The following is a 27,562-nucleotide window of genomic DNA, read 5'->3' as shown; positions in this document are numbered from 1 at the left end:
TCTTTTTCAGGTAGACTGCCTATTACCTCTTCATTTGTTAGGTCTGGTGTGTTTTGACCCTGCTCCTTCATCTCCTGTGTGTTTTTCCGTCTTCTCATTTTGCTTATCTTACTGTGTTTGGGGTCTCCTTTTCACAGGCTGCAGGTTCGTAGTTCCCGTTGTTTTTGGTATCTGTCCCCAGTGGCTAAGGTTGGTTCAGTGCATTGTGTAGGCTTCCTGGTGGAGGGGACTAGTGCCTGTGTTCTGGTGGATGAGGCTGGATCTTGTCTTTCTGGTGGGCACGTCCACATCTGGTGGTGTATTTTGGGGTGTCTGTGGCCTTATTATGATTTTAGGCAGCCTGTCTGCTAATGAATGGGGCTGTGTTCCTGTCTTGCTAGTTGTTTGGCATAGGGTGTCCAGCACTGTAGCTTGCTGGTCATTGAGTGAAGCTGGGTCTTGATGTTGAGATGGAGATCTCTGAGAGATTTTCGTCATTTGGTATTACGTGGAGCTGGGAGGTCTCTTGTGGACCAGTGTCCTGAGGTTGGTTCTCCCACCTCAGAGGCACAGCCCTGATGCCTGGCTGGAGCATCAAGAGCCTTTCACCCACTCAGCTCAGAATAAAAGGGAGAAAAAATAGAAAGAAAGAAAGCAAGAGGATAAAATCAAATAAAATAAAGCTATTATACTAAAAAATAAGAAAGAAATTATTAAGAAAAAAATTTTTAAGAAAAAATTTTTTTTTAATTTTTAAAAATAAATTTATTTATTTTTTATAATAAAAAAAGGAAAAAAATTATTCAGAAAATATTTTTTAATTTTTTAAAATAAAAAATAAGGAAAAAAGTATTAAGAAAAAAACTTTTTTAAGTAAAAAATAAAAAACAAAAAACGGACATACCGAACCCTAGGACAAATGGTGGAAGCAAAGCTATACAGACAAATTCTCATCCAGAAGCATACACATATACACTCACAAAAAAAGGAAAAGGGGAAAAATTAATATATCCTGCTCCCAAAGTCCACCGCCTGAATTTGGGATGATTCGTTGTCTATTCAGGTATTCCACAGATGCAGGTACCTCAGGTTGTTTGTGGAGCTTTAATCTGCTGCTTCTGAGGCTGCTGGGAGAAATTTCCCTTTCTCTTCTTTGTTCGTACAGCTCCCGGGGTTCAGCGTTGGATTTGGACCCGCCTCTGCGTGTAGGTCGCCTGAGGGCGTCTGTTCTTCACTCACACGGGACGGGGTTAAAGGAGCAGGTGCTTCGGGGGCTCTGGGTCACTCAGGCCGGGGGGAGGGAGGGGTATGGATACAGGGCGAGCCTGAGGTGGCAGAGGCTGGTGTGACGTTGCACCAACCTGAGACGCGTCGTGCATTCTCCCGGGGAAGTTGTCCCTGTTTCACGGGACCCTGGCAGTGGCGGGCTGCACAGGCTCCCGGGAGGGGCGGTGTGGATAGTGACCTGTGCTCGCACACAGGCTTCTTGGTGGCGGGAGCAGCAGCCTTAGCGTCTCATGCCCATCTCTGGGGTCCACGTTGATAGCCGCGGCTCGCGCCCATCTCTGGAGCTCGTTTAAGCAGCGCTCTGAATCCCCTCTCCTTGCGCACCAGGAAACAAAGAGGCAAGAAAATGTCTCTTGCCTCTTTGGCAGCTGCAGACTTTTTCCCGGACTCCCTCCGGGCTAGCTGTGGTGCTCTAACCCCTTCAGGCTGTGTTCACGCCGCCAACCCCAGTCCTCTCCCTGCGATCCGACCGAAGCCCAAGCCTCAGCTCCCAGCCCCCGCCTGCCCCAGCAGGTGAGCAGACAAGCCTCTCGGGCTGGTGAGTGCTGGTCGGTGCCGAGCCTCTGTGCGGGAATCTCTCCGCTTTGCACTCCGCACCCCGTTGCTGCACTCTCCTCCGTGGCTCTGAAGCTTCCCCCCTCTGCCACCCGCAGTCTCCGCCCGCGAAGGGGCTTCCTAGTATGTGGAAACCTTTTCTCCTTCACAGCTCCCGCCCACTGGTTCAGGTCCCGTCCCTATTCACATACCATATAATTCCATTTATATATCATTATCAAATAACAAAATTATAGACATGGAAAGCAGACTAGTGGTGCTGGGTATTAGGGATAATGGTGGAGGGTAGGTATGACTACAAGGGGTCAGCACAAGGGAGATCTTTGTGAGGAAGGAATACTTCTGTACCTTGACTAGGGTGGTGGTTACACGAATCTATCATGTGATAATGTGACAAAGAACTACAAAACACATTGTACCATTGTAAACTGCCTGGTTTCCTGTAGTGCATTAGTTATGTAGGATGTAACCATTGGTAAAAACTGGGTTAAGGGTATAAGGAACCTCCCTTTTGTATTTTTGCAATTTCTTGTGAATCTATAATTATTTCTAAATTACAAAGTTTTTTTTAAAGAACCCCAAAATTTTGAAACAGTGTAAGAAAAGCATTAAGGCAATCCAATAGAAAAATGAACAAAAATTTGAACATGCAGTTCTTGGAAGAGGAAAGAGTTCTGGTCAAGTAATATGTGAAACAATGCTGAACCTCACTAACACTATGGAAAAGCAAATAGTCACCACAATGATATAACAACTGAAAAAAAAGACTAACCTAAATGAGACATTTAACAACATAGATAACTCTCAAAACTTGAACATGAGAAGGACCAACATCACCAAGTTGGTGAAATAGGAAACCTCAGACTCCCCTTCTGCCACAGATATGTATTTGACAGAGAACCAGGGACTAATTCCTTTGTGAGAAATCCAGGAAGCAGTTAAGAGGTTCCTGTGCCTCAGGAGAGCTGGAAGCTCACCACATTGAAGCCTGTAAGAAAATTCTTGGTATGTGCTCACCAGAATCTTGCTTCTGCTAAGAGGAAGGAAACCCTAACCACAAACTTTTCCCTGGGAAGTGAAAGAAATGGAACTAATCAACAGCCTGACTTTTCTTGGTGCTGCCAGAGGTACTGGTTTCTATCTTGCCAAAATTTAAATACTGACAGGAAAGGGGCACCAAGATGGGGGCCCTTGAGAGAAAGACAGCCAAGGTGGTTCTAGCACCGGAACATGCAGTACCAAAAATAGACCTTACGTGGAGCTCCAGAACCATGGCTTACTGCAGAAAGAGAGGCTGCAGTATTGCAGGCAGACACCAGGGGGAGCACCTGAGTAGACACAAGCAACCTCTTCAATTAGGAGAGTGCATGCACAAACCCAGAGAGGAAACAAACCCAGAAAACGCTTGAGAGGTCTCCCGAGTCTCTAGCAGGACTGAGTGGAGAAAGTCCTTCCTAGAGGAAACAAGACTGCAAAGACTGGAGAGTTAGCTGGGTTGTCAAATTCCAAAGTGCCAACAGAAGATAACAAGATACAGAAATAACATGGAAATGTGACCTAGCCACAGAAACAAATTAAATCTCCAGAAACTAACCCTAAGGAAACATAGACATATGAATAACCAAATAATTCAAAATAGCAATAATAAAATGCTTGATGAATTAAAAGACAGAACAAAGAGACAACTAAATGAAATCAGGAAAATGATGCTTGAGCAAAGTGAGAATACCAACACAAAGACAGAAACTATAAAGGAACAAACAGAAATCCTGAAACTGAAGAATACAAAAATTGAATTGAAAAATTCACTTAGTGACCAAAAGCTGACTTGACCAGGCAGAAGATGGAATCAGTGAACCCAAAGACAAGATTTATTTTTCAGAGTTAACAAGGCAGGAGCGCAAAAGGGAAAAAGAATTAGGAAAAACAAAAAGAGATTAGGAGACTTATACAACTCCATCAAGTGGAACAACATAAACATTATGGGAGTCTGAGAAGGAGAAGAAGGAGAGAAAAGGGTAGAGACACTATTTGAAGAAATCGTGGCCAAAAACTTCTCAAATCTAAGGAGAGAAATGGACATACAAATTCAGGTAGGTCAAAGAAATCCAACTAGGATACAATTTAAAAGACCTACACTAAGACATATGATGATGAATCTGTCAAAAGTCACAGGCAAACAGAGACTCATAAAAAGAGGAAAAGAAAATGTGACTCACTTGTACAAAGGTGTTCCTATTAGCCAACTTATCAGCAGAAATTTCACAGGCCAGCCCACAGTACTATGATATATTCAAAGAAGTGGAAAAAATTTCCAATGAAGAATACTAAACCCAGCAAAACTGTCCTTCAAAATCATAGGATCAGTTAAGACTTTTGCAGATAAACAAAAGCTGAGGTACTTCGTCACCACTAGACCTACACTCAAAGAAATGCTGCAGGAAATATTTCAAGGTGAATTGACATGACAATGAGCAGCAATACAACTCTCTAATATACCTAAGTATATATATAAATATGGAAACCTTTCGTTTGTAATGTAGGCGTGTAAATCATTTCTAACTGTAATGGAATTTTTAAAAGAAAAGCATAAAAAGTAATTATAAGTCTATGTTAATAAATACATACTTCAATATAAAATGAAGTAATTTGTGTCATCAATAAGATAGGACAGGAATGTAAAGAGGTAGAGTTTTTATATGCAATTGAAATTAAGTGGCCATCTCTTTAAAACAGTTTGACTTAACTTTAAGATATTTTATGTAGTTGCATTGGTAACCACAAAGAAAATGGAAAATGTACACAAAGGGTAATGTGAAGGGAACCAAAATACATAAGTAAACAAAATCAATGAAGCACTAAGATGGCAACAAGGGAGAAAAAGATGGTCAAAAAAGCTACAAGACATACAGAAAAAAAAATTTTTAATGCAGTAGGAAGTTCTTCCATATGAGTAATTACTTTAAATGTAAATGGATTAAACACACTAATTAAAATACATAGATTAGGGGCTTCCCTGGTGGCACAGTGGTTGAGAATCTGCCTGCCAATGCAGGGGACACGGGTTCGAGCCCTGGTCTGGGAAGATCCCACATGCCGCGGAGCAACTGGGCCCGTGAGCCACAACTACTGAGCCTGAGCGTCTGGAGCCTCTGCTCCGCAACAAGAGAGGCCACGATAGTGAGAGGCCCACGCACCGCAATGAAGAGTGGCCCCCACTTGCCACAACTGGAGAAAGCCCTCACACAGAAACGAAGACCCAACACAGCCAAAAATAAAAATAATAAATTAAAAAATTAAATTAAAAAAATACATAGATTAATCGTATAGATTTTTTTTTAACTTTATGCCAACTATATGACATCTACAAGAGCCTCACTTCAGATATAAGGATATACATAGGCTAAAACTGCAATAATAGAAAAAGCTATTCCACACACAGGAACCGAAAGACAGTATGTGTAGCCATATTCATATCAGACAAATAGACTTTATGACCAAAAAATGTCACAAGAGATAAAGAAGGATATTTACTGTGATAAAGGGTGCAATTGACCTGGAAGATTTAATAATTACAAATACATATGTATCTAACATTTGAAACTCCAAATATATAAAGCACATATTGAAGAATATAGCAATAATGGTCAGAACATAGTAATATCTAGCCAGAAATACATTAATAATAGGAGCCTTCAAAACTTACATTTACAGATAGAAAAGCCAGACAGAAGATCAGGGGACTTAAATAATGCTATAGACAAACTGGACTGAACAGACATATTCAGAACACTCCACACAGCAGAGGAGAATACAAAATATACTCCTGCAACATGGAACATTGTCCAAGTTAGAACATAAGTTAGGCTACAAAACAAGTCTTAACAAATAGAAGAAGATTGAATGCACACAGAGTATCTCCTCCGACCACAATGAAATAAAATTAGAAATTAATAGCAGGTAATTATTCGAGAAATGCAAATCAAAACTGCAATGAGGTACCACTTCACTGTGGTCAGAGTGGCCATCATCAAAACATCTACAAGTAATAAATGCTGGAGAGGGTGTAGAGAAATAAGTACCTTTCTACACTGTTGGTGGGAATGTAAATTTCTGCAGCCACTATGGAAACAGTATGGAGTTTCCTCAAAAAACTAAAAATAGGGTTGCCATATGATCCAGCAATCCCATTCCTGGTCATATATCTGGACAAAACTATAATTCAAAAAGATACATGCTGCATCCTTGTGCTCATAGTAGCAGTATGCACAATAGCCAAGACAGGGAAACAACCTACATGTCATCAACAGATGAATGGATAAAGAAGATGTAATACACATATACAATAGAATACTACTCAGCCATAAAAAGAGTGAAATAATGCCATCTGCAGCAACATGGATGGACCTAGAGATTATCATACTAAATGAAGTAAGTCAGAAAGAAAAAGACAAATACCATATGATATCACTTATATGTGAAATCTAAAGTATGACAGAAATGAACCTATCTATGAAACAGAAACAGACTCACAGACAACGAAAACAGACTTGCGGTTGCCAGGGATTGTTGGGAGGATGGACTGGGAGTTTGGAATTAACAGCAGCAAACTATTATATACAGATTGGATAAACAAAAATGTTCTACTGTATAGCACAGGGAACTATATTCAATATCCTGTGATAAACCATAATGGAAAAGAATATGAAAAAGAATGTATATGTATATATATTCATATATATATGAACCACTTTGCTGTACAGTAGAAATTAAAACAACATTGTAAATCAATTATACTTCAAAAAATAAATTTTTAAATAAACTAAAGGAAATTAATAGCAGAAATAAAACAAGAAAATTCATAAGTGCGTAGAAAAAAACAACTTATTCTTAAATAAGCAAAAGATCACAGGGAAATTTGAAATAACTGAAATAACTGAAAACAAATTAAAATGAAAATACAATATACTAAAATTTATGAAATGCAGTGAAAGTAAACAGATTCATAGTGGTGAATGTTTACATTAAAAACAAGAAACATCACAATCAACAATCTAATTTTATTCCTCAAATAAGGTAAAAAGAAGAAACTCAAACCAAAATTAGCACAAGGAAGTAACTAATAAATATTACAACAGAGAGAAATGCAATAGAGAACAGAAAAAGAATGGGGAAAAAATCAACACTGCCAAGAATTAATTTTTTAAAGATAAACAAAATCAACATACCCTTAACTACACTAAGAAAAAAAGGTGAAAGAATCAAATACCTAGGAGGAGCTTCAAGATGGCGGAAGAGTAAGACGCGGAGATCACCTTCCTCCCTACAAATACATCAGAAATACATCTACATGTGGAACAACTCCTACAGAACACCTACTGAACACTGGCAGAAGACCTCAGACCTCCCAAAAGGCAAGAAACTCCCCACGTACCTGGGTAGGGCAAAAGAAAAAAGAAAAAACAGACACAAAAGAATAGGGACGGGACCTGCAACAGTGGGAGCGAGCTGTGAAGGAGGAAAGGTTTCCACACACTAGGAAGCCCCTTTGCGGGCGGAGACTCCTCGTGGCGGAGGGGGGAAGTTTCGGAGCCACGGAGGACAGCGCAGCAATGGGGTGCAGAGGGCAAAGCGGAGAGATTCTTGCACAGAGGAGCGGTGCTGACCAGCACTCACCAGCCCGAGAGGCTTGTCTGCTCACCCGCCGGGGCAGGTGGGGGCTGGGAGCTGAGGCTTGGGCTTCGGAGGTCGGATCCCAGGGAGAGGAATGGGGTTGGCTGCATGAACACAGCCTGAAGGGGGCTGGTGCGCCACAGCTAGCCGGGAGGGAGTCCGGGAAAAAGTCTGCAGCTGCCGAAGAGGCAAGAGACTTTTTCTTGCCTCTTTGTTTCCTGGTGCGCAAGGAGAGGGGACGCAGAGCGCCACTTAAAGGAGCTCCAGAGATGGGCGTGAGCCGCCGCTATCAGCACAGACCCCAGAGACGGGCATGAGACACTAAACCTGCTGCTGCAGCCACCAAGAAGCCTGTGTGCGAGCACAGGTCACTATCCAAACCTCCCTCCCAGGAGCCTGTGCAGCCCACCACTGCCAGGGTCCCGTGATCCAGGGACAACTTCCCCAGGAGAACGCACGGCACCTCAGGCTGGTGCAATGTCATGCTGGTCTCTGCTGCCGCAGGCTCGCCCCGCATCCGTACCCCTCCCTTCCCCAGGCCTGAGTGAGCCAGAGCCCCCTAATCAGCTGCTACTTTAACCCTGTCCTGTCTGAGCGAAGAACAGACGCCCTCAGGTGACCTACATGCAGAGGCGGGTCCAAATCCAAAGCTGAACCCCGGGAGCTGTGCGAACAAAGAAGAGAAAGGGAAATGTCTCCCAGCAGCCTCAGGAGCAGCGGATTAAATCTCCACAATCAACTTGATGTACCCTGCATCTGTGGAATACCTGAATAGACAACGAATCATCTGAAATTGAGGAGGTGGACTTTGGGAGCAATGATACATATATTTTTTTCCCTTTTTCTCTTTTTCTGTGTGTGTATGTGTATGCTTCTGTGTGTGATTTTGTCTGTATAGCTTTGCTTTTACCATTTGCCCTAGGGTTCTCTCTGTGCATTTTTTTTTAATTACTTAAAAAAATTATTTTTTCTTAATAATTATTTTTTATTTTTCATTTTAATAACTTTATTTTATTTTTCTTTTATCTTCTTTCTTTCTTTCTTTTTTTTCTCCCTCTTATTCTGAGCCATGTGGAGGACAGGCTCTTGGTGTTCCAGACAGGCATCAGGGCTGTGCCATTGAGGTGGGAGAGCCAACTTCAGGACACTGGGCCGCAAGCGGCCTCCCAGCTCCACGTAATATCAAACGGTGAAAATCTCCCAGAGATCTCCATCACAACAACAAGACCCAGCTCCACTCAACGACCAGACAGCTACAGTGCTGGACACCCTATGCCAAACAACTAGCAAGACAGGAACACAACCCCATGCATTACCACAGAGGCTGCCTAAAATCATAATAAGGTCACAGAAACCCCAAAACACACAACCAGATGTAGAACTGCCCACCAGAAAGACAAGATCCAGCCTCATCCACCAGAACACAGGCACTAGTCCCCTCCACCAGGAAGCCTACACAACGCACTGAACCAACCTTAGCCACTGGGGACAGACACCAAAAACAATGGAAACTACAAACATGCAGCCTGTGTAATGGAGACTTGAAACAGAGTAAGTTAAGCAAAATGAGAAGACAGAGAGACACACAGCAGATGAAGGAGCAGGGCAAATACCCACCAGAACTAACAAATGAAGAAGAAAGAGGCAGTCTACCTGAAAACGATTTCAGAATAATTATAGCAAAGATGATACAAAATCTTGGAAATACAATGGAGAAAATACAGGAAACGTTTAACAGGGATCTAGAAGAACTAAAGAGCAAACAAACAGAGATGAACAACACAATAAATGAAATTAAAAATTCTCTAGAAGGGATCAATAGCAGAATAACTGAGGCAGAAGAACGGATAAGTGACCTGGAAGATAAAATAGTGGAAATAACTACTGCAGAGCAGAATAAAGAAAAAAAGAATGAAAAGAACTGAGGACAGTCTCAGAGACCTCTGGGACAACATTAAATGCACCAACATTCGAATTATAGGGGTCCCACAAGAAGAAGAGAAAAAGAAAGGGACTGAGAAAATATTTGAAGAGATTATAGTTGAAAACCTCCCTAATATGGGAAAGGAAATAGTTAATCAAGTCCAGGAAGCACAGAGAGTCCTATACAGGATAAATCCAAGGAGAAACATGCCAAGACACATATTAATCACACTATCAACAATTAAATACAAAGAACATATATTAAAAGCAGCAAGGGAAAAACAACAAGTAACACATAAGGGAATCCCCTTAAGGTTAACAGCTGAACTTTCAGCAGAAACTCTGCAAGCCAGAAGGGAGAGATAGGATATATTTAAAGTGATGAAAGAGAAAAACCTACAACCAAGATTATTCTACCCAGCAGGGATCTCATTGAGATTTGATGGAGAAATTAAAACCTTTACAGACAAGCAAAAGCTAAGAGAATTCAGCACCACCAAACCAGCTTTACAACAAATGCTGAACGACCTTCTCTAGGCAGGAAACACAACAGAAGGAAAAGACCTAAAATAATAAACCCAAAACAATTAAGAAAATGGTAATAGGAACATACATATTAATAATTACCTTAAAGGTAAATGGATTAAATGCTCCAACCAAAAGACATAGACTGGCTGAAAGGATACAAAAACAAGACCCATATATATGCTGTCTACAAGAGACCCACTTCAGACCTAGGGACACATACAGACTGAAAGTGAGGGGATGGAAAAAGATATTCCATGCAAATGGAAATCAAAAGAAAGCTGGAGTAGCAATTCTCATATCAGACAAAATAGACTTTAAAACAAAGACCATTATAAGAGATAAAGAAGGACATTACATAAAGATCAAGGGCTCAATCCAAGAATATATAAAAATTGTAAATATTTTTGCACCCAACATAGGAGCACCTCAATACATTGGGCAAATACTAACAGCCATAAAAGGGGAAATCGACAGTAACACAATCATAGTAGGGGAATTTAACATCCCACTTTCACCAATGGACGGATCACCCAAAATGAAAATAAATAAGGAAACACAAGCTTTAAACGATACATTAAACAAGATGGACGTAATTGATATTTATAGGACATTCCATCCAAAAACAACAGAATACACATTCTTCTCAAGTGCTCATGGAACATTCTCCAGGATAGATCATATCCTGGGTCACATCTCAAGCCTTGGTAAATTTAAGAAAATTGAAATCATATCAAGTATCTTTTCTGACCACAGCTCTATGAGACTAGATATCAATTACAGGAAAAGATCTGTAAGAAATACAAACCCATGGTGGCTAAAAAACACACTACTTAATAACCAAGAGACCATTGAAGAAAACAAAGAGGAAATCAAAAAATACTTAGAAACAAATGACAATGAAAACACAATGACCCAAAACCTATGGGATGCAGCAAAAGCAGTTCTAAGAGGGAAGTATATAGCTATACAAGCCTACCTTAAGAAACAAGAAATATCTCAAATAGACAACCTAACCTTACACCTAAGGCAATTAGAGAGAGAAGAACAAAAAAAAAACCCCCAAAGTTAGTAGAAGGAAAAAAATCATAAAGATCAAATCAGAAATACATGAAAAAGAAATGAAAGAAATGATAGCAAATATCAATAAAACTAAAAGCTGGTTCTTTGAGAAGATAAACAAAATTGATAAACCATTAGCCAGACTCATCAAGAAAAAAAGGGAGAAGACTCAAATCAATAGAATTAGAAATGAAAAAAGAGAAGTAACAACTGACAATGCCGAAATACAAAGGATCATGAGAGATTACTACAAGCAACTATATGCCAATAAAATGGACAATCTGGAAGAAATGGACAAATTCTTAGAAATGCACAACCTGCCAAGACTGAACCAGGAAGGAATAGAAAATATGAACAGACCAATCACAAGCACTGAAATTGAAACTGATTAAAAATCTTCCAACAAACAAAAGCCCAGGACCAGATGGCTTCACAGGCGAATTCTATCAAACATTTAGAGAAGAGCTAACACCTATCCTTCTCAAACTCTTGCAAAATACAGCAGAGGGTGGAACACTCCCAAACTCATTCTACAAGGCCACCATCACTCTGATACCAAAACCAGACAAAGATGTCACAAAGAAAGAAAACTACAGGCCAATATCACTGATGAACATAGCTGCAAAAAAACTCAACAAAATACTAGCAAACAGAATCCAACAGCACATTAAAAGGATCATACATTATGATCAAATGGGGTTTATCCCAGGAAAGCAAGGATTCTTCAATATACACAAATCAATCAACGTGATATACCATATTAACATATTGAAGGAAAAAAACCATATGATCATCTCAATAGATGCAGAGAAAGCTTCCAACAGAATTCAACACCCATTTATGATAAAAACCGTCCAGAAAGTAAGCATAGAGGAAACTTTCGTCAACATAATAAAGGCCATATATGACAAACCTACAGCCAACATCGTCCTCAATGGTGAAAAACTGAAACCATTTCCACTAAGATCAGGAAGAAGACAAGGTTCCCCACTCTCACCACTATTATTCAACATAGTTTTGGAAGTTTTAGCCACAGCGATCAGAGAAGAAAAAGAAACAAAAGGAATACAAAGCGGAAAAGAAGAAGTAAAGCTGTCACTCTTTGCAGATGACATGATACTATACATAGAGAATCCTAAAGATGCTACCAGAAAACTACTAGAGCTAATCAATGAATTTGGTAAAGTTGCAGGATACAAAATTAATGCACAGACGTCTCTTGCATTTCTATACACTAATGATGAAAAATCTGAAAGTGAAATTAAGAAAACACTCCCATTTTCCATTGCAACAAAAAGAATAAAATATCTAGGAATAAACCTACCTAAGGAGACAAAAGACCTGTATGCAGAAAATTATAAGACACTGATGAAAGAAATTAAAGATGATACCAACAGATGGAGAGATATACCATGTTCTTGGATTGGAAGAATCAACATTGTGAAAATGATTCTACTACCCAAAGCAATCTACAGATTCAATGCAATCCCCATTAAACTACCACTGGCATTTTTCACAGAACTAGAGCAAAAAATTTCACAATTTGTATGGAAACACAAAAGACCCCGAATAGCAAAAGCAATCTTGAGAAAGAAAAACGGAGCTAGCGGAATCAGACTCCCTGACTTCAGACCATACTACAAAGCTACAGTAATCAAGACAGTATGGTACTGGCACAGAAACAGAAATATAGATCAATGGAACAGGATAGAAAGCCCAGAGATAAACCCACACACATATGGTCACCTTATCTTTGATAAAGGAGGCAAGCATATACAGTGGAGAAAAGACAGCCCCTTCAATAAGTGGTGCTGGGAAAACTAGACAGGTACATGTAAAAGAATGAAATCAGAACATTCCCTAACACCATACACAAAAATAAACTCAAAATGGATTAAAGCCCTAAATGTAAGGCCAGACACCATCGAACTCTTAGAGGAAAACATAGGCAGAACACTCTATGACATAAATCACAGCAAGATCCTTTTTGACCCACCTCCTAGAGAAATGGAAATAAAAACAAAAATAAACAAATGGGACCTAAGAAAATTTAACAGCTTTTACACAGCAAAGAAAACCATAAACAAGACCAAAAGACAACCCTCAGAATGGGAGAAAATATTTGCAAATGAAGGAACTGACAAAGGATTAATCTCCAAAACATACAAGCAACTCATGCAGCTCAATATCAAAAAAACAAACCACCCAATCCAAAAATGGGCAGAAGACCTAAATAGACATTTCTCCAAAGAAGATATACAGATTGCCAACAAACACATGAAAGAATGCTCAACATCATTAATCATTAGAGAAATGTAAATCAAAACTACAATGAGAGGGCTTCCCTGGTGGCGCAGTGGTTGAGAATCTGCCTGTCAATGCAGGGGACACGGGTTCGAGCCCTGGTCTGGGAAGATCCCACATGCCGCAGAGCGACTATGCCCGTGAGCCGCAACTACTGAGCCTGCGCGTCTGGAGCTTGTGCTCCGCAACAAGAGAGGCCGCGATAGTGAGAGGCCCGCGCACCGCGATGAAGAGCGGCCCCCACTTGCCGCAACTAGAGAAAGCCCTCGCACAGAAACGAAGACCTAACACAGCCATGAATGAATGAATAAATAAATAAATGAATAAATAAAAATTAAAAAAAAAAACTACAACGAGATATCATTTCACACCAGTCAGAATGGCCATCATCAAAATATCTACAAACAATAAATGCTGGAGAGGGTGTGGAGAAAAGGGAACACTCTTGCACTGTTGGTGGGAATGTAAATTGATACAGCCACTATGGAGAACAGTATGGAGGTTCCTTAAAAAACTAAAAATAGAACCACCATATGACCCAGCAATCCCACTTCCGGGCATATACCCTGAGAAAACCATAATTCAAAAAGAGTCATGTACCAAAATGTTCATTGCAGCTCTATTTACAGTAGCCAGGACATGGAAGCAACCTAAGTGTCCACCATCAGATGAATGGATAAAGAAGATGTGGCACATATATACAATAGAATATTACTCAGCCATAAAAAGGAACGAAACTGAGTTATTTGTAGTGAGGTGGATGAACCTAGAGACTGTCATACAGAGTGAAGTAAGTCAAAAAGAGAAAAACAAATACAGTATGCTAACACATATATGTGGAATCTAAAAAAAAGAAGAAAAAATGATCAGAAGAACCTAGAGGCAAGAAGGGAATAAAGATGCAGACCTACTAGAGAATGGACTTGAGGATATGGAGAGGGGGAAGGGTAAGCTAGGACAAAGTGAGAGAGTGGCATGGGCATATATACACTCCCAAATGTAAAATAGATAGCTAGTGGGAAGCAGCCACATAGAATGCAGAGATCAGCTCAGTGCTTTGTGACCACCTAGAGGGGTGGGATGGGGAGAGTGGGAGGGAGGGAGATGCAAGAGGGCAGAGATATGGGGACATATGTATATGTATAACTGATTCACTTTGTTATAAAACAGAAACGAACACACCATTGTCAAGCAATTATACTCCAATAAAGACGTTTAATAAATAAATAAATGTAATTTCCTCCTTAAAAAATAAATAAATAAATAAATAAATAAATAAAAATATCAAAAGAAAAGAATCAAATACCTAAATTTATAAATGAAAGAAGGGACATTACAACTGATGTCACAAAAATAAAACAGATGGCAGGAGACTAGTATAAAATTATATGCCAACAAATTGGATAACCTAGAAGAAATAGAAAAAACCTAGAAATATACAACATCCCAAGACTGTATCATAAGGAAAGAAAAAATCTGAACAGACTTCTAACAAGTAGGAAGGAAAGGAAAATGAAGTAGTAGTCAAAACCTCCCAATAAGGAAAAGCGCAGAACCAGATGGTATCTCTGGAGAATTCTACCTAATATATAAAAAAGAATGAATACCAATCCTCCTCAAACTCTCCAAACAATTCGAGAAGAGGAAACACTTCCAAACTTAGTGTATGATGCCAACATTAGTCTGAAACCAAAACAAAGACACAACATGAAAAATACAGACCAATATGCCTGAGGAATATTTATGCCAAAACTTCTCAATAAACTACTAGCAAACCAATTCAACAGGAAAGCAAAGGAGTATACACCATGAAGAAGTGGAATTTATACCTGACATGCAAAGATGATTCAACATATGAAAATCATCAATGAAACACACTATAATAACAAATGAAGGACAAAAACCACATGATCATCTCAACTGAGGGAGAAAATCATTTGAAAAAAATTCATTACCCTTTCATGATAGAAACACTAAACTAACTAGGAACAGGAAGAGACTACATCAACATAATAAAAGGCATATATGGAGAAAAGTCCATTTAGATCTTCTGCCCATTTTTTGATTGGGTTGTTTGTTTTTTTCATACAGATCTGCATGAGCTGTTTATATATTTTGGAGACTAATCCCTTGTCGGTCACTTCATTTGCAAATATTTTCTCCCATTCTGTGGGTTGTCTTTTCATTTTGTTTATGGTTTCCTTTGCTGTGCAGAAGCTTTTAAGATTAATTAGGTTCCATTTGTTTATTTTTGTTTTTATTTTCATTACTCTAGGAGGTGAATCAAAGAAGTTATTGCTGCAATTTATGGCAAAGTGTGTTCTGCCTATGATTTCCTCTAAGAGTTTTATAGTGTTCAGCCTTACATTTAGGTCTTTGATCCATTCTGAGTTTATTTTTGTGTATGGTGTTAGGGAATTTCTAATTTCATTCTTTTGATGCTCAACATCACTAATTATAAGGGAAATGCAAATCAAAACTACAATGAGGTTTCACCTCACACTGGTCAGAATGGCCCTCATCAAAAAGTCTGCAAAAAATAAATGCTGGAGAAGGTGTGGAGAAAAGGGAACCCTTCTACACTGTTGGCGGGAATGTAAATTGATACAACCACTATGGAGGACAGTACGGAGGTTTCTTAAAAAACTATAAATAGAACTACAATATGATCCAGCAGTCCCACTCTGGTATATATCCAGAGGAAACCATAATTCGAAAAGATACATGCACACCAATGTTCACTGTAGCACTATTTACAATAGTCAAGACATGGAAGCAACCTAAATGTCCATCAACAGAAGAATGGATAAAGAAGATGTGGTACATATATACAATGGAATATTACTCAGCCATAAAAAGTGTGAAATAATGTAATTTGCATCAACATGGATGGATCAAGAGATTATCATACCAAGTGAAGTAAGTCAGACAGAGAAAGAAAAATATCATATGATATAACTCATATGTGGAATCTAATTTTTAAAAATAATACAAATGAATTTACTTACAAAACAGAAATAGACTTACAGATATTGAAAACAAACTTATGGTTACCAAAGGGGAAATGTGCATGGTGGAGGGGGAGGGATAAATCAGGAGCTTGGGATTAACATACACACTCTACTATATATAAGATAGATAATGAACAAGGACCTACTGTATAGCACAGGGAACTCTACTCAATATTCTGTGATAACCTATATGAGAAAAGATTCTTAAAAATAATGAATATATGTATATGTATAGCTGAATCACTTTGCTGTACATCTGAAACTAACACAACATTGTAAATCAACTGTACTCCAATAAAACTTTAAAAAAAGAAAAAAATTAAAAGTCATATATGAAAAGCTGAAGCTAACATCATACTCAATGTTGAAGGCTAAAATATTTTCCTCCACGATAGGAAGGAAGGAAGGACACACTCTCTTGCCACTAAATTGCAACATAATACAGGATGATCAGTTAGATAAGAAAGAAAAAAAAAGGAATCCATATGTAAACGAGGATGTAAAATTATCTCTATTCTCACATGACTTGACCACATACGTAAACGCCCTCTGGACTACACACACAAAAACTTTACAACTAATAAATGATACAAAATAAATGCACGATAATTGATTGCACTTCTATAACATAACAATGACCAATCCAAAAAGGGAATGAAGTAAACAAATGAATTTAATATAGCATCAAAAAGGATAAAATGCTTACAAATACATTTAACCAAGGAGGTTAAAGACTCACACAGTGAAAACTACAAAACATTGTGGAAAGAAATCAAAGGAGGTACAAATACTTGGAGTCATTCTACACATAGATTGAAAGATTTAATATTGTTAATATGTCCATAATACCCAAAGCAATCTACCCAAAGATTCAACGCAATTCCTATCAACATGGCAATGGCCCTTTTCTTTTTTTTCTTTCTTTTTTTTTTGCAGAAATAGAAAAAACTATCATAAAATTCACACAGAATCTTAAGGGACCCTGAAAAGTAAAAACAATGTTGAAAATGAAGAATAAAGTAGCAGACCTCTCTTTTCCTGATATCAAAAGATACTCAAAGCAACAGTCGTAACACAGTGTGGTACTGGCACACAAAAAAAATAGATATATAAAACAATGGAATAGAATAGAGACACCAAAAATATACTCTTCCACACATATCCATGTGATTTTCAACAAGGGTGCCAAGATCACTCAATGGGGAAACGATATTCTCTTCAACAAATGTAGTTAGGGAATCTGCAAACCCAAACACAAAAGAATGAAGTTGGGCCCTTACTTTACACCATATACAAAAATTGACTAGAGTAAGACTTAAAACTACAATGCTCCTAGAGGAAAAAATATAAGAAAATGTTTATAACACTGGATTTCACAATGACTTTTTGAATATGACACCAAAATCCAAGGCAAAAAGAAAGCAAAAATAGACAAATGGGACTACTGTAAACTTTAAAACATCATCATGCCAAAGAAAACAATCAACAAGTTGTAAAATAACCTATGGAATGAAAGGAAATATTGGCAAATCATAAATCTACTAAAGTGTTAATATCTAGACTATAGGAGAATTCCAACAACTCAACGATAACAAAAATAACCTGATCAAAAATGGGTAAAAGACTTGAATGAACAATTCTCCAAAGAAAATATACAAATGGCCTGAAAGCATATGAACAGATGCTCAACATCACCAAGCAGAAATGCAATCAAAACCACAATGAGATATCACCTCACAGGCTCTACAATAGCGACTATTAAAATAACAAAAAAATAACAGGAGCTAACAAGGATGTGAAGTAATGGAGCCCTTGGGCACTGTGGATGGGATTGTAAAATAGGGAACAGTATACAGATTTCTCAAAAAATTAAGAATAGAACTATTATATGATCCAGCAATCCCACATTTAGGTATATATTCAAAAAAATTCAAAGCAGGATCTTAAAGAGATATTTGCACACTCACATTCATCACAGCATTATTCTCAATAGCCAAGAGATGGAAGCAAACCAAATGTCCACTTACCGATAAAGGGATAAAGAAAACATGGTCTGTCCATACAATGGAATATTATTCAGCCTTATAAAGGAAGGAAATCCCATCACATGCTAGGACATGGATGAACCTCGAGGACATTATGCTAAATAAAATAAGCCATCCACAGAAGGACAATTACTGCATGACTCCACTCATCTAAGGTAGCCAAATCATAGAAACAAAAAGAAAGATGGTTTCCAGGGCTAAGGGGAGAGTAGAGAGTGAACTAGTGTTTCGTGGATCTAGGGTTTCAGGTTTGCAAGATGAAAAAGTTCTAGTGATCTTTTGCACAACACTATAAATATACTTAACACTACTTAACAGTACACTAAAAATAGTTAATGTGGTACATTTAATTTTGTGAGCTATTTTTACCACAATAAAGAAACACACACACACACACACAAACCCTTAAGAGGAGTGAAAGAAGCCATACACAAGTCACTGTAAGACTTTACTTATGTGAAATTCAAGAAACCACAAAACCAATCTATGGTGATAGAAATCAGATTGGTGGTTGCCTATGGGGAAGAGATTGAATGAAAAGGAGCAAGAAGAAAAACTTCTATGTCTTGAGGTGGTGATTACATGGGTGTATAAGGACATAAAATGTCTAAACATGTAGTAAGCCATGCATAATATTTGTGCAATTACATACAGTATTTTATGTCATACCTCAATAAAAATTAAAACAACACCAACAAGCATGTCATAGGATTTCACATAAAATAGGAAAAAATGGAAAAGAAAGGCAAAACAAGCCACATGACAGGGCAATTGACAAACAGCAGAAAGTCAGGTTCAAGGACCTAGAGACTTCAGTATTAATGAGACACCAAATGTTTCTCCTAAATAAAGAGAATGGCTGAAATGATGTAAGGTGACTTCAAGGTCAGGTCATAAAAACCCATGCACTCCTGCTTTGTTCTCATGGGAATCGTGGAATTTGGTGTTTACAGACCACTGGAAATCCTCACTGCTTTAACTCCCAAGTTTACTCTTAGCACTTGGAGAATCTAGAATCTGTAAGATTCATAGGAACCCGTCACCAATGATCACAACTGCCTCTGATTTATGGAAGATTTATGGTGGAGTCCACTGTAAAACTTCAGATTTTCCATCTTCTGATGCCCATGCGTCTTCCCCTCTCCATTTCCAGAGGAGAAATCATGCCTCTCCTTCTCTTTCACCTTCCAAATCTACTGCAAGCATCTCTCCTCAGTAGAATGGAATCCAGAGCAAACCTGGAAAGGAATTCTAGAAAATGTGGTTCCCAGGCTTTTAGCCCTCTGATAGGAAAGAACAGAGAAAGGAATGGAGATAAACGTGGATTATAAAAAACAGTAGTGCTATTTTTTAAATGATATTTATTTATTATTGATGACGTTGAAGATTTTCCCTAGAATTGCTTACTGGGTTTTCCATTTTGTTGTAAACAATGAAGAAGCTGTTGTCTTACAAAGTTCTATTTTTGCCAGTGGGGGAAAAAAGCCAATGTAAGTGTAGACTTGTGTTTTACATGTAAGTCAGGTGCCTCTGTTGAAAACAATCTAGACTAACTGCTCAAGCTAGTCACAGGCCCTGCTGTTCCTGCAACAACCAAGTAAACTGACAACGAGGAGAATCATTGTTCCCTTATCAATCATTTCCTTTATGGTTACAGCTTTTAGTGCTTAAGAAAACTTTCCTTACAAACAAAGTCCCGAAAACACTTTTATATAACTTATGAAAGCCTTATAGTTGTGCCTGTGAAACATGTCTGTAATGCACGTTTGTGATGTAACATAGGAGTCCAATTGTATTTTTTCCCATATGAATATCGAATTGTCCCACTCTCATTTAGTGAAAAAATTGTCCTTTTTCTCACTACTCTGTGGTGCAAACTTGTCAGAAATGAAGCATCTACAGATAAGTGTGTCTGAGTTGGGACTCTAATTTTTTCCGTGTTTTCTATGTTCATTCCTGCACTAACACCACTATCTTGATAACTACAGCTCTATAGTAAGTTTTCACACCTGGTAGAACAATTCATTCCACCTCATTTTTCTTCTTAGCTACACTTGGACTTTTTCATTTACATGAAAAATTTAGAATATCTTTGTCAAATGGAGCACAAACACACACACACAACAACAAGAACAACAACTTTTGGTATTTTAATTGGGATTACATTGACCATTAATTGGGAACAATTGAAATGTTTATATCTTTATATATGGCTAAACATATATCTCTTTACAATATCATACATATCATTACAATGTCATCTTTCTATCAATGAACATAATATATCTTTTTATTCATTTCAGTCCTCTATAATGTCATTCAATAATGTTTTGCAGGTTTTGCCTATAGACACTTGTTAAATTGATTAAAATATACTTGATATTTTGATACTATTAAAAATAACATCATTAAAACTTTTTTTCATTTTCTAATGTTTGTTACAATTGATTTATGTGTATTGATTTTGTATCTAGCACCCTTGCTAAATTTTCACATTTTTCTAAAAATTCTTCCATGAGTTCTTTTGGACTTTCTCAATGTACAGTGATGTCATATCACTAATAATATCATAATATTTATAGTTTTATATCCCCTTCATGACTTAATCAGCAACCTAGAATCTCTGATAAAACAATGAATTGAAGTGGTAGCAACCAGATTATATTGTTCTGATTACAAAGCCTTCAATGTTTCACCACTGAGTATGATGTTTGCTTTGCTATATTTTTTAAATTAGAATGAACCATGATATAACCAATATTCTACCATTTTAACAGAAATAGAAATTGTGTCATTTTAACAGATTAGCTTTATCAGATTAAGTAATTCACTCTATTTTCCAAGACTATTTAAAGATGAATATTGATAATTTAATGATTTCCTGCATCTATTGAGATGATCATATGGTTTCTATTGTCTTTCTTTCAATTTGTAAATGTGATGAATTATATAATTTGATTTTTCTAATTTTCCATTCCTGGAATAAAACTCACTTGTGATGGTATAATATTTGGTTTTGTTAAAATTTGGCTTGGGATTTTTCATCCATATTCATAAGTGAGAATTACAATGATTTTCCTTCTTTATATTATTCTTGTTGGAGTTCTATTATTGAGGTTATGCTAGCTTCAAAAATATGACTAGGGAAGTGTACCCTCTTTATCTATTCTCTAAAAAAAGCTTGTGTAAGACCAAAATTGTATTACTTGAATGTTTGGCAGATCTTGCCTGTGAAGTCATGTATATCTACAGTATTCATTATAGGAAGATTTTTATTTAATTACTGATTCAGTTACTTTAATGGTTTAGGACTCCCCATGTTTCCTATTTCTCTTATTCTGTTTTGATCAGTTACATTTTCCAGGTGGTCTCCCTTTCATCTAAATGTTATATATTATATTGGCAAAGTTGTTCATGATATCCTCTTTTACCATTTTATTAACTGCAGGATCTATAGTAATGCCCCTTTTCCATTCCTCATGTAGATTCCTCTCTCTCTCTCTCTCTCTCTCTTTATCTTTCCCTTTCTTTTCATCACACCAGAGGATTATACAAAGTTAAAGAATTACTTTTTGGTTAAATTGAATCTCTCTGTTTTACACTTGTTCTCTGTTATATTAATTTTTACTCATATTTATTATTTCCTTCTTCTTCCCTATTTATTGCATACTTTTAAATTTTGTTTTTGGTGTTTCCATCATACATAATTTTTATCATTGTTATAGTCATTTTTATAAATCTTTAAAATCAACTTTACAAATCTCAATGAGTTTTGTTTTTAGGATCTTAAAGTTTTTTCTCATCCTAAAGACATAAAATTTTTATTAGTTTTACTCTAATAGTTTATCAGATTTAGATTTAAGAATTTAATCTGTCTGGAATTCATTTCTTGTTCAATGAGATTCATTTAAAAAAATAACTGTCCCCAGCACCGCTGGTGGCTGGCCCACTTTTTTTAGTGATTCCCAAATTCCCATGGATATGTGGGTTTTCTAATCCATTAGTGTTTTAGTCAACAGATCTACTTGCATTTTCTGTGTAAATTTACAGGACATTTATTCCTTCCCTTATTGTTTTCCTTGGATCTTGAGTACATACAATTGTGTTTCTCATAACTCTTGCTTCATGACACCCACATCATTGATCCAGGCTTGACCCTCATTTATTAATCTACTTACCTATGTATCCATCTATCCATCCTTCCTCCATCACTCTCTTCATCTCTTCTTTCCAATCATCCATCCATTTATGTACCAATTTACTTACATACCTGTTTATTAATCTTTTACTCTTACTCTCTCTATTTGTTTTGTTGTTGTTGTTGTTTATAATGATATATATATTCATAAAGCCAGCACCCAGCCTGTCATCTAGAATCCTGATATTAACTTAACTTACCTATATGTACCCACCCTTCTCATTCCTCTGCCTTTTTCTACCTCAACAACTACTATTTAAAATCTTGGGTTCATTGTTCCATTTTTGAAAATATGGTTTTATCATATATCATGTTGTATAAAATCTTTTGAGGCTTACATACCTAATATTTTTGCTAAGATTTATCCATATTATTGTGTGTAGCTATTGTTGATTTATTTTTATTATTGTAGTAAACTTAATTCTGTGATTTTCCTTAAATACTTGATCATCTTCCTGTACATGAGAATTTGGATTTTTCTCAGGTTTTGGTAATTTTAAACTATGTTACCATGTATATATTTGTACATATCTCCTTGTGTACACGTACAGGAGTTTTTTTTTTTTTTTCTTTTTGGAAGGGGGTGTACGACCAAAGTGAGGAAATGCCTGGTTGTAGGGTATGTGAATGTTCAACTTAAAATTTTCCAGACTGTTTTCCAAAGCAACTGTGTCAAGTTACATGGGCATCAGCAATGTAAGAAAGAGTCAGTCGCTTCTTTGTTTTTACTATTTGAATAGGGACAAAATGGCATCTCAGCATGGTCTTTGGCTTTTTTATTATCACTAATGAGACTGCATATCTCTATTGGTCATACATGTTTTCTTTGATCCCATTTTAATGAAGGAACTTTAAAGGTTTCATGCTACCTTGGGTGCCCACAATGAGCTTTCCTTGAGGAGCTGAAAGAGGCCTTCAGAAATGCAGGTATGTTTCCTCCTAGATAAGAGCCTGTCCTGCCTCTGCTGGGTTTCTTGTTCAGGGTCGGGTGTCCACAGAAGTTTCTTTCCTGGTAGGGCATGAGAGGCCACCTCTCACTGCTGACCTTCCCGGTCCAGGCTCTCAGCTCCTCCAGGGCTGCAGGAGACAGGGAGGGGCAGCCAGTGCTGGACAGGTCTCAGAAGGCTGATGAGGCAGGAGAAGCTGGGGCAGAGGCTACAGGCATCATGGGAAGTGGGCCTCCTGGATCGGTCCTTTAGAATAAGACAGGAGGGGACAAGGGTCCCATGTCACTGAGGAGGGACTTGCAGTGTCAGTGACCTGCAGAGTAAGCAGGGAGCTGGGCAAAGCCTTTGTTCTTCTCAAACTTCTCCTCAGAGACCACCTCATCAATATTCTCTCCCTCTCTATCTCCCTCTTTAAATGCTCCCCCCCCCACCAAAACTGCCCAGGTCAGGAGAGCCTGCATCTTTGTGCATCCTCAGACTGGAGCTATGAGAGGCAGAGGAAGGTTGAGGGAACTGGGGTGCAGCTCTCAGGAACCCTCTGGATCCAACATGCCTTCAAGGCAGAGGAGAAATGGGAGCACCTCATGTCTTCTCCTCATAGTGCCCCCTGTTGGCCTGCAGTTCCACCCCTAGGAGCCCAAGCCTTATCTGGGGTCCCCCATTTACCTGGAAGGGAGGATCCTCTTGAAGGCATAGATGATGGAAATTATAGTCAGGGGAAACAACTTCCAGCCAAGCAGGAAGAGGGTCCCAAAGAGGGAGCTGGATGTTCTGGCACCTGGTGACAGGAAGATATCAGGATGAACCTGGCTTCCTGCTCCCATCACTCAACCACCAGGGAGGCTCAGTCCACCCCAGACTCAAGTACCAAGACTACACCTTGGTCTTGGAGGGAATCACCTCCCCTCTCTGAGCCTCAGTTTTCTCATCTTTAAAATGGGGACCAAGGCGGGGAGGAGTCAAGATGGTGGAATAGGAGGATGTGAAATTCATCTCTCCTCACAAGTACATCAAGAATACATCTGCAAATGGAACAATTCTCACAGAGCACCTGCTGAACATTAGCAGAAGACTTCGGACACCTAAAAGGACAGTGAAAATCCCCACACAACTGGGTAGGATGACAGAAAAAAAAAAAAAGAAGAGGAAATGAGAAGGGACCAGCACCCTGGCATGGAGCTGAAGGTGATTAGAGGTTCCTGCACTCAGAAAAACCCCCTCACAGTGGGGAAATCAGCTGGGGCAGAAAGATACCTTCGAGAGATCAGAGGGGAATGCAGTGGCCGGCCTGTGAAAGGCAAGGCAAAGTAAGAACTGCACACATGGTCTGAGCTGCAGCCCTGCACACCTCAGCCTGAGCTGTGTGTCTCCTGTTGCAAAGGGGGGCTGGGTGCTGGAAAGTGGGGTTTGGAACGTGGACCCAGGGAGGGGACAGCTGTTGGCTGTGAAGAGACAGTCTGAAGGGACACGAGTAAGAGCTCCACAACTAAGAAAGTTTGTGGAAGAAGCCCCGACCACCACAGAAGCAAGGCACCACTGTTGAGTGGTGTGCAAAGGGCGGGGCCACAATTGGAACCCCCTCCCCCAACTTCTTGCTTCTGCCTCTGCCAGCACTGAGAGGGGCACCCATCTGAGCAGGCTCACCTGACCCTCAAACCAAGGCCTCCTCTTCCCATGCAGGCTTCAGGGTCCTGAGTGTCACCCATGCCAAAGCCTCCTCGGGAATCAGCCCTGGGCACCCCAGCCTGAGACAAGAATCTATCAGTGCTGGCAGGGGCTGAGTGCTAAAACGTGGGGTTAAGAGATCAGATCTGGGGAGAGGACCGATGCTGGCTGCATGGAGACAACTTGAGGGGAAGGAAGTGAAGGGCTCCATGGTCAGGAATGCTCCTAGAGGAAGCGTGGTCGGCCTTGGAAATGAGGCACCGCTGTTTAGTGGTGTGCAAGGGGTGGGTCTGCCAACGCTGCCACACACCAGCCCCTGCCACCATGGGCACTGGGAGGGACTCCCACTAGATCGAGCACACCCCAGTCTGTTGCAACTACCTTCAGGTCTCTGCTGCCTCAGGCATTTCATGCACACCCCAAATGTGGCTGCCTTATGCCTCCCCAGCCTGAGTGAGTAAGTGTGCCCAAATCAGCTGCTACTTTCACCCCCTCTTACCTGGACAGGGAACAGATGACTGAGGGTGGCCCATATGCAGAGGTGGGGCCAAAACCAAAGCTGAGTCCCACAGGTGGTGCGACTAAAGAAGAGGAATGGAAATCTCTCTGTGCAGCTGCACAAACTGCAGATTAAATCCCTGCAATCTGAATGGTAAAAACTGAGTCTGTGGTATATCTGAATGGACAACAAGTGCTCCCACAGCTAAGACCAGTCTAGCTTTAGACAAGTCTAAAGCTAGACTGGTGGACTCTGGGGATAGGTACACAAGGGAGTTGAGCCAGGTGAGAGTCTGAGCTGCCCCCACAGTGCCCACAGTGGGTCCAGAGACCTACCTGGAGGTATTGGACAGCCTCCTGGGTAGGCAGGGGTTGGCTGTGACTCACTGTGGGGGCAAGGACACTGAGAGCAGAGGCACCAAGAAAATATTATTATTAATATTATTCTTTGTTTTGTATTGTTATGTTGCTGTTATTATTTTTTATTTATTTTTCTTTTTTTAAGTTTTAATATATTTTTAATTTTTCTATTTCACTTTACTTTTTTGTTCCGTTGTGTTTTTTATATTGTTTTTGTTCTTTGTTCTGTTTTGCTTTTATCTTTTTTTATTGTTTTTGTGTTTGTTTTTTGTTTTCTGTGCTTTTTTTTTAGTTTGCTTTCTGTTTTTGTTCTGTTTATTTTTTGCTTTTGTTAATTTAGTCTTTATTGATTGTTTTCATTTGGAGGTTCATTCATTTGTTTGGGTGTTCTCTTCTTTTTTTTCTCTTTTGTTTTTTCTGTTTGTTCTGTTTGGTTTTGCTTTTATCGTTTCTCTTTGGTTTTCTTTGTTTTCTTTCTTTTTTTTTTTTTCTTTGTTGTTGTTGCAGTTTTATGGTTTTGTTTTTGCTATTTCTCTTGGTTTTCTTTGTCTATTTTCTTTTCCTTTTTTTTTTTCTGGCCTCACCTTGTGGCTTGCGGGGTCTTGGTTCCCTGACCAGGGGTCAGGCCTGGTCCTCCAGGGTGGGAGTGCCAAGTCCAGGATGCTGGACCATCAGAGAATTCCCAGCCCCAGGGTATATTAAATGGCATGTGATGTCCTGGAGGGCTCCATCTCAACACCAACACCCAGCTCCACCCAACAGCCTGCAAGTGCCAGTGCTGGAATTCTTCATGCTAAACAACCAGCAAGACAGGAACACAGCCCCATCCAACAGCAGACAGGCTGCCTAAAATCATACTAAGCTCACAGACACCCCAAAACACACCACCTGATGTGGCCCTACCCATCTGAGGGAAAAGCCTCAGCTCCACCCACCAGAGTGCAGGCGCCAGTCCCTCCCACCAGGAAGCCTACACAAGCCACTGGACAAACCTCCCCACCAGGGGCAGACACTAGAAGCAAGAGGAACAACTACCCTGCAGCCTGTGGAAAGGGACCACAAACACAGTAAGTTAGACAAAATCAGATGACAGAGAAATATGTTGCAGATGAAGGAGCAAGGTGAAAACCTACAAGACCAAATAAATGAAGAGGAAATAGGCATCTACCTGAAAAAGAATTCATAGTAAGGATAGTAAAGACGATCCAAGATCTTAGAAATAGAATGGAGGCATGGATCAAGGAAATACAAGAAACGTTTAAAAAGGACCTAGAAGAAATAAAAAATCAGTGATGAACAACACAACAACTGAAATGAAGAACACACTAGAAGCAATTAATAGCAGAAAAACTGAGGAAGAAGAGCGAATAAGTGAGCTGAAAGATAGAATGGTGGAAATAACTGTCATGGAGCAGAATAAAGAAAGAAGAATGAAAAAAAATGAAGACAGTCTCAGAGACCTCTGGGACATCATTAAACATACCAACATTCAAATTGTATGGGTCCCAGAAGAAGAGAAAGAGAAAGGGG

At 39.0% G+C, this 27,562-nt stretch overlaps 1 protein-coding gene across 1 annotated transcript in view; it reads right to left on the bottom strand.

Moving 5' to 3' along the window:
* The window catches only part of LOC132349837 (c-Myc-binding protein-like), a 30,449-nt gene extending 6,116 nt beyond the window's left edge, over positions 1–24,333 (bottom strand). The window contains exon 1 of the mRNA XM_059898669.1: positions 24,176–24,333. Coding sequence (XP_059754652.1) covers positions 24,176–24,333 — 158 coding nt within the window. The remainder of the gene's footprint in view (positions 1–24,175) is intronic.
* Positions 24,334–27,562: the final 3,229 nt, after the last annotated feature.

Source organism: Balaenoptera ricei, chromosome 15, assembly GCF_028023285.1.
Source record: "Balaenoptera ricei isolate mBalRic1 chromosome 15, mBalRic1.hap2, whole genome shotgun sequence".
Classification (NCBI taxonomy): domain Eukaryota; kingdom Metazoa; phylum Chordata; class Mammalia; order Artiodactyla; family Balaenopteridae; genus Balaenoptera; species Balaenoptera ricei.
Note: the sequence above shows the minus strand (reverse complement) of the source record. Positions and strands in the feature narration are given on the sequence as shown.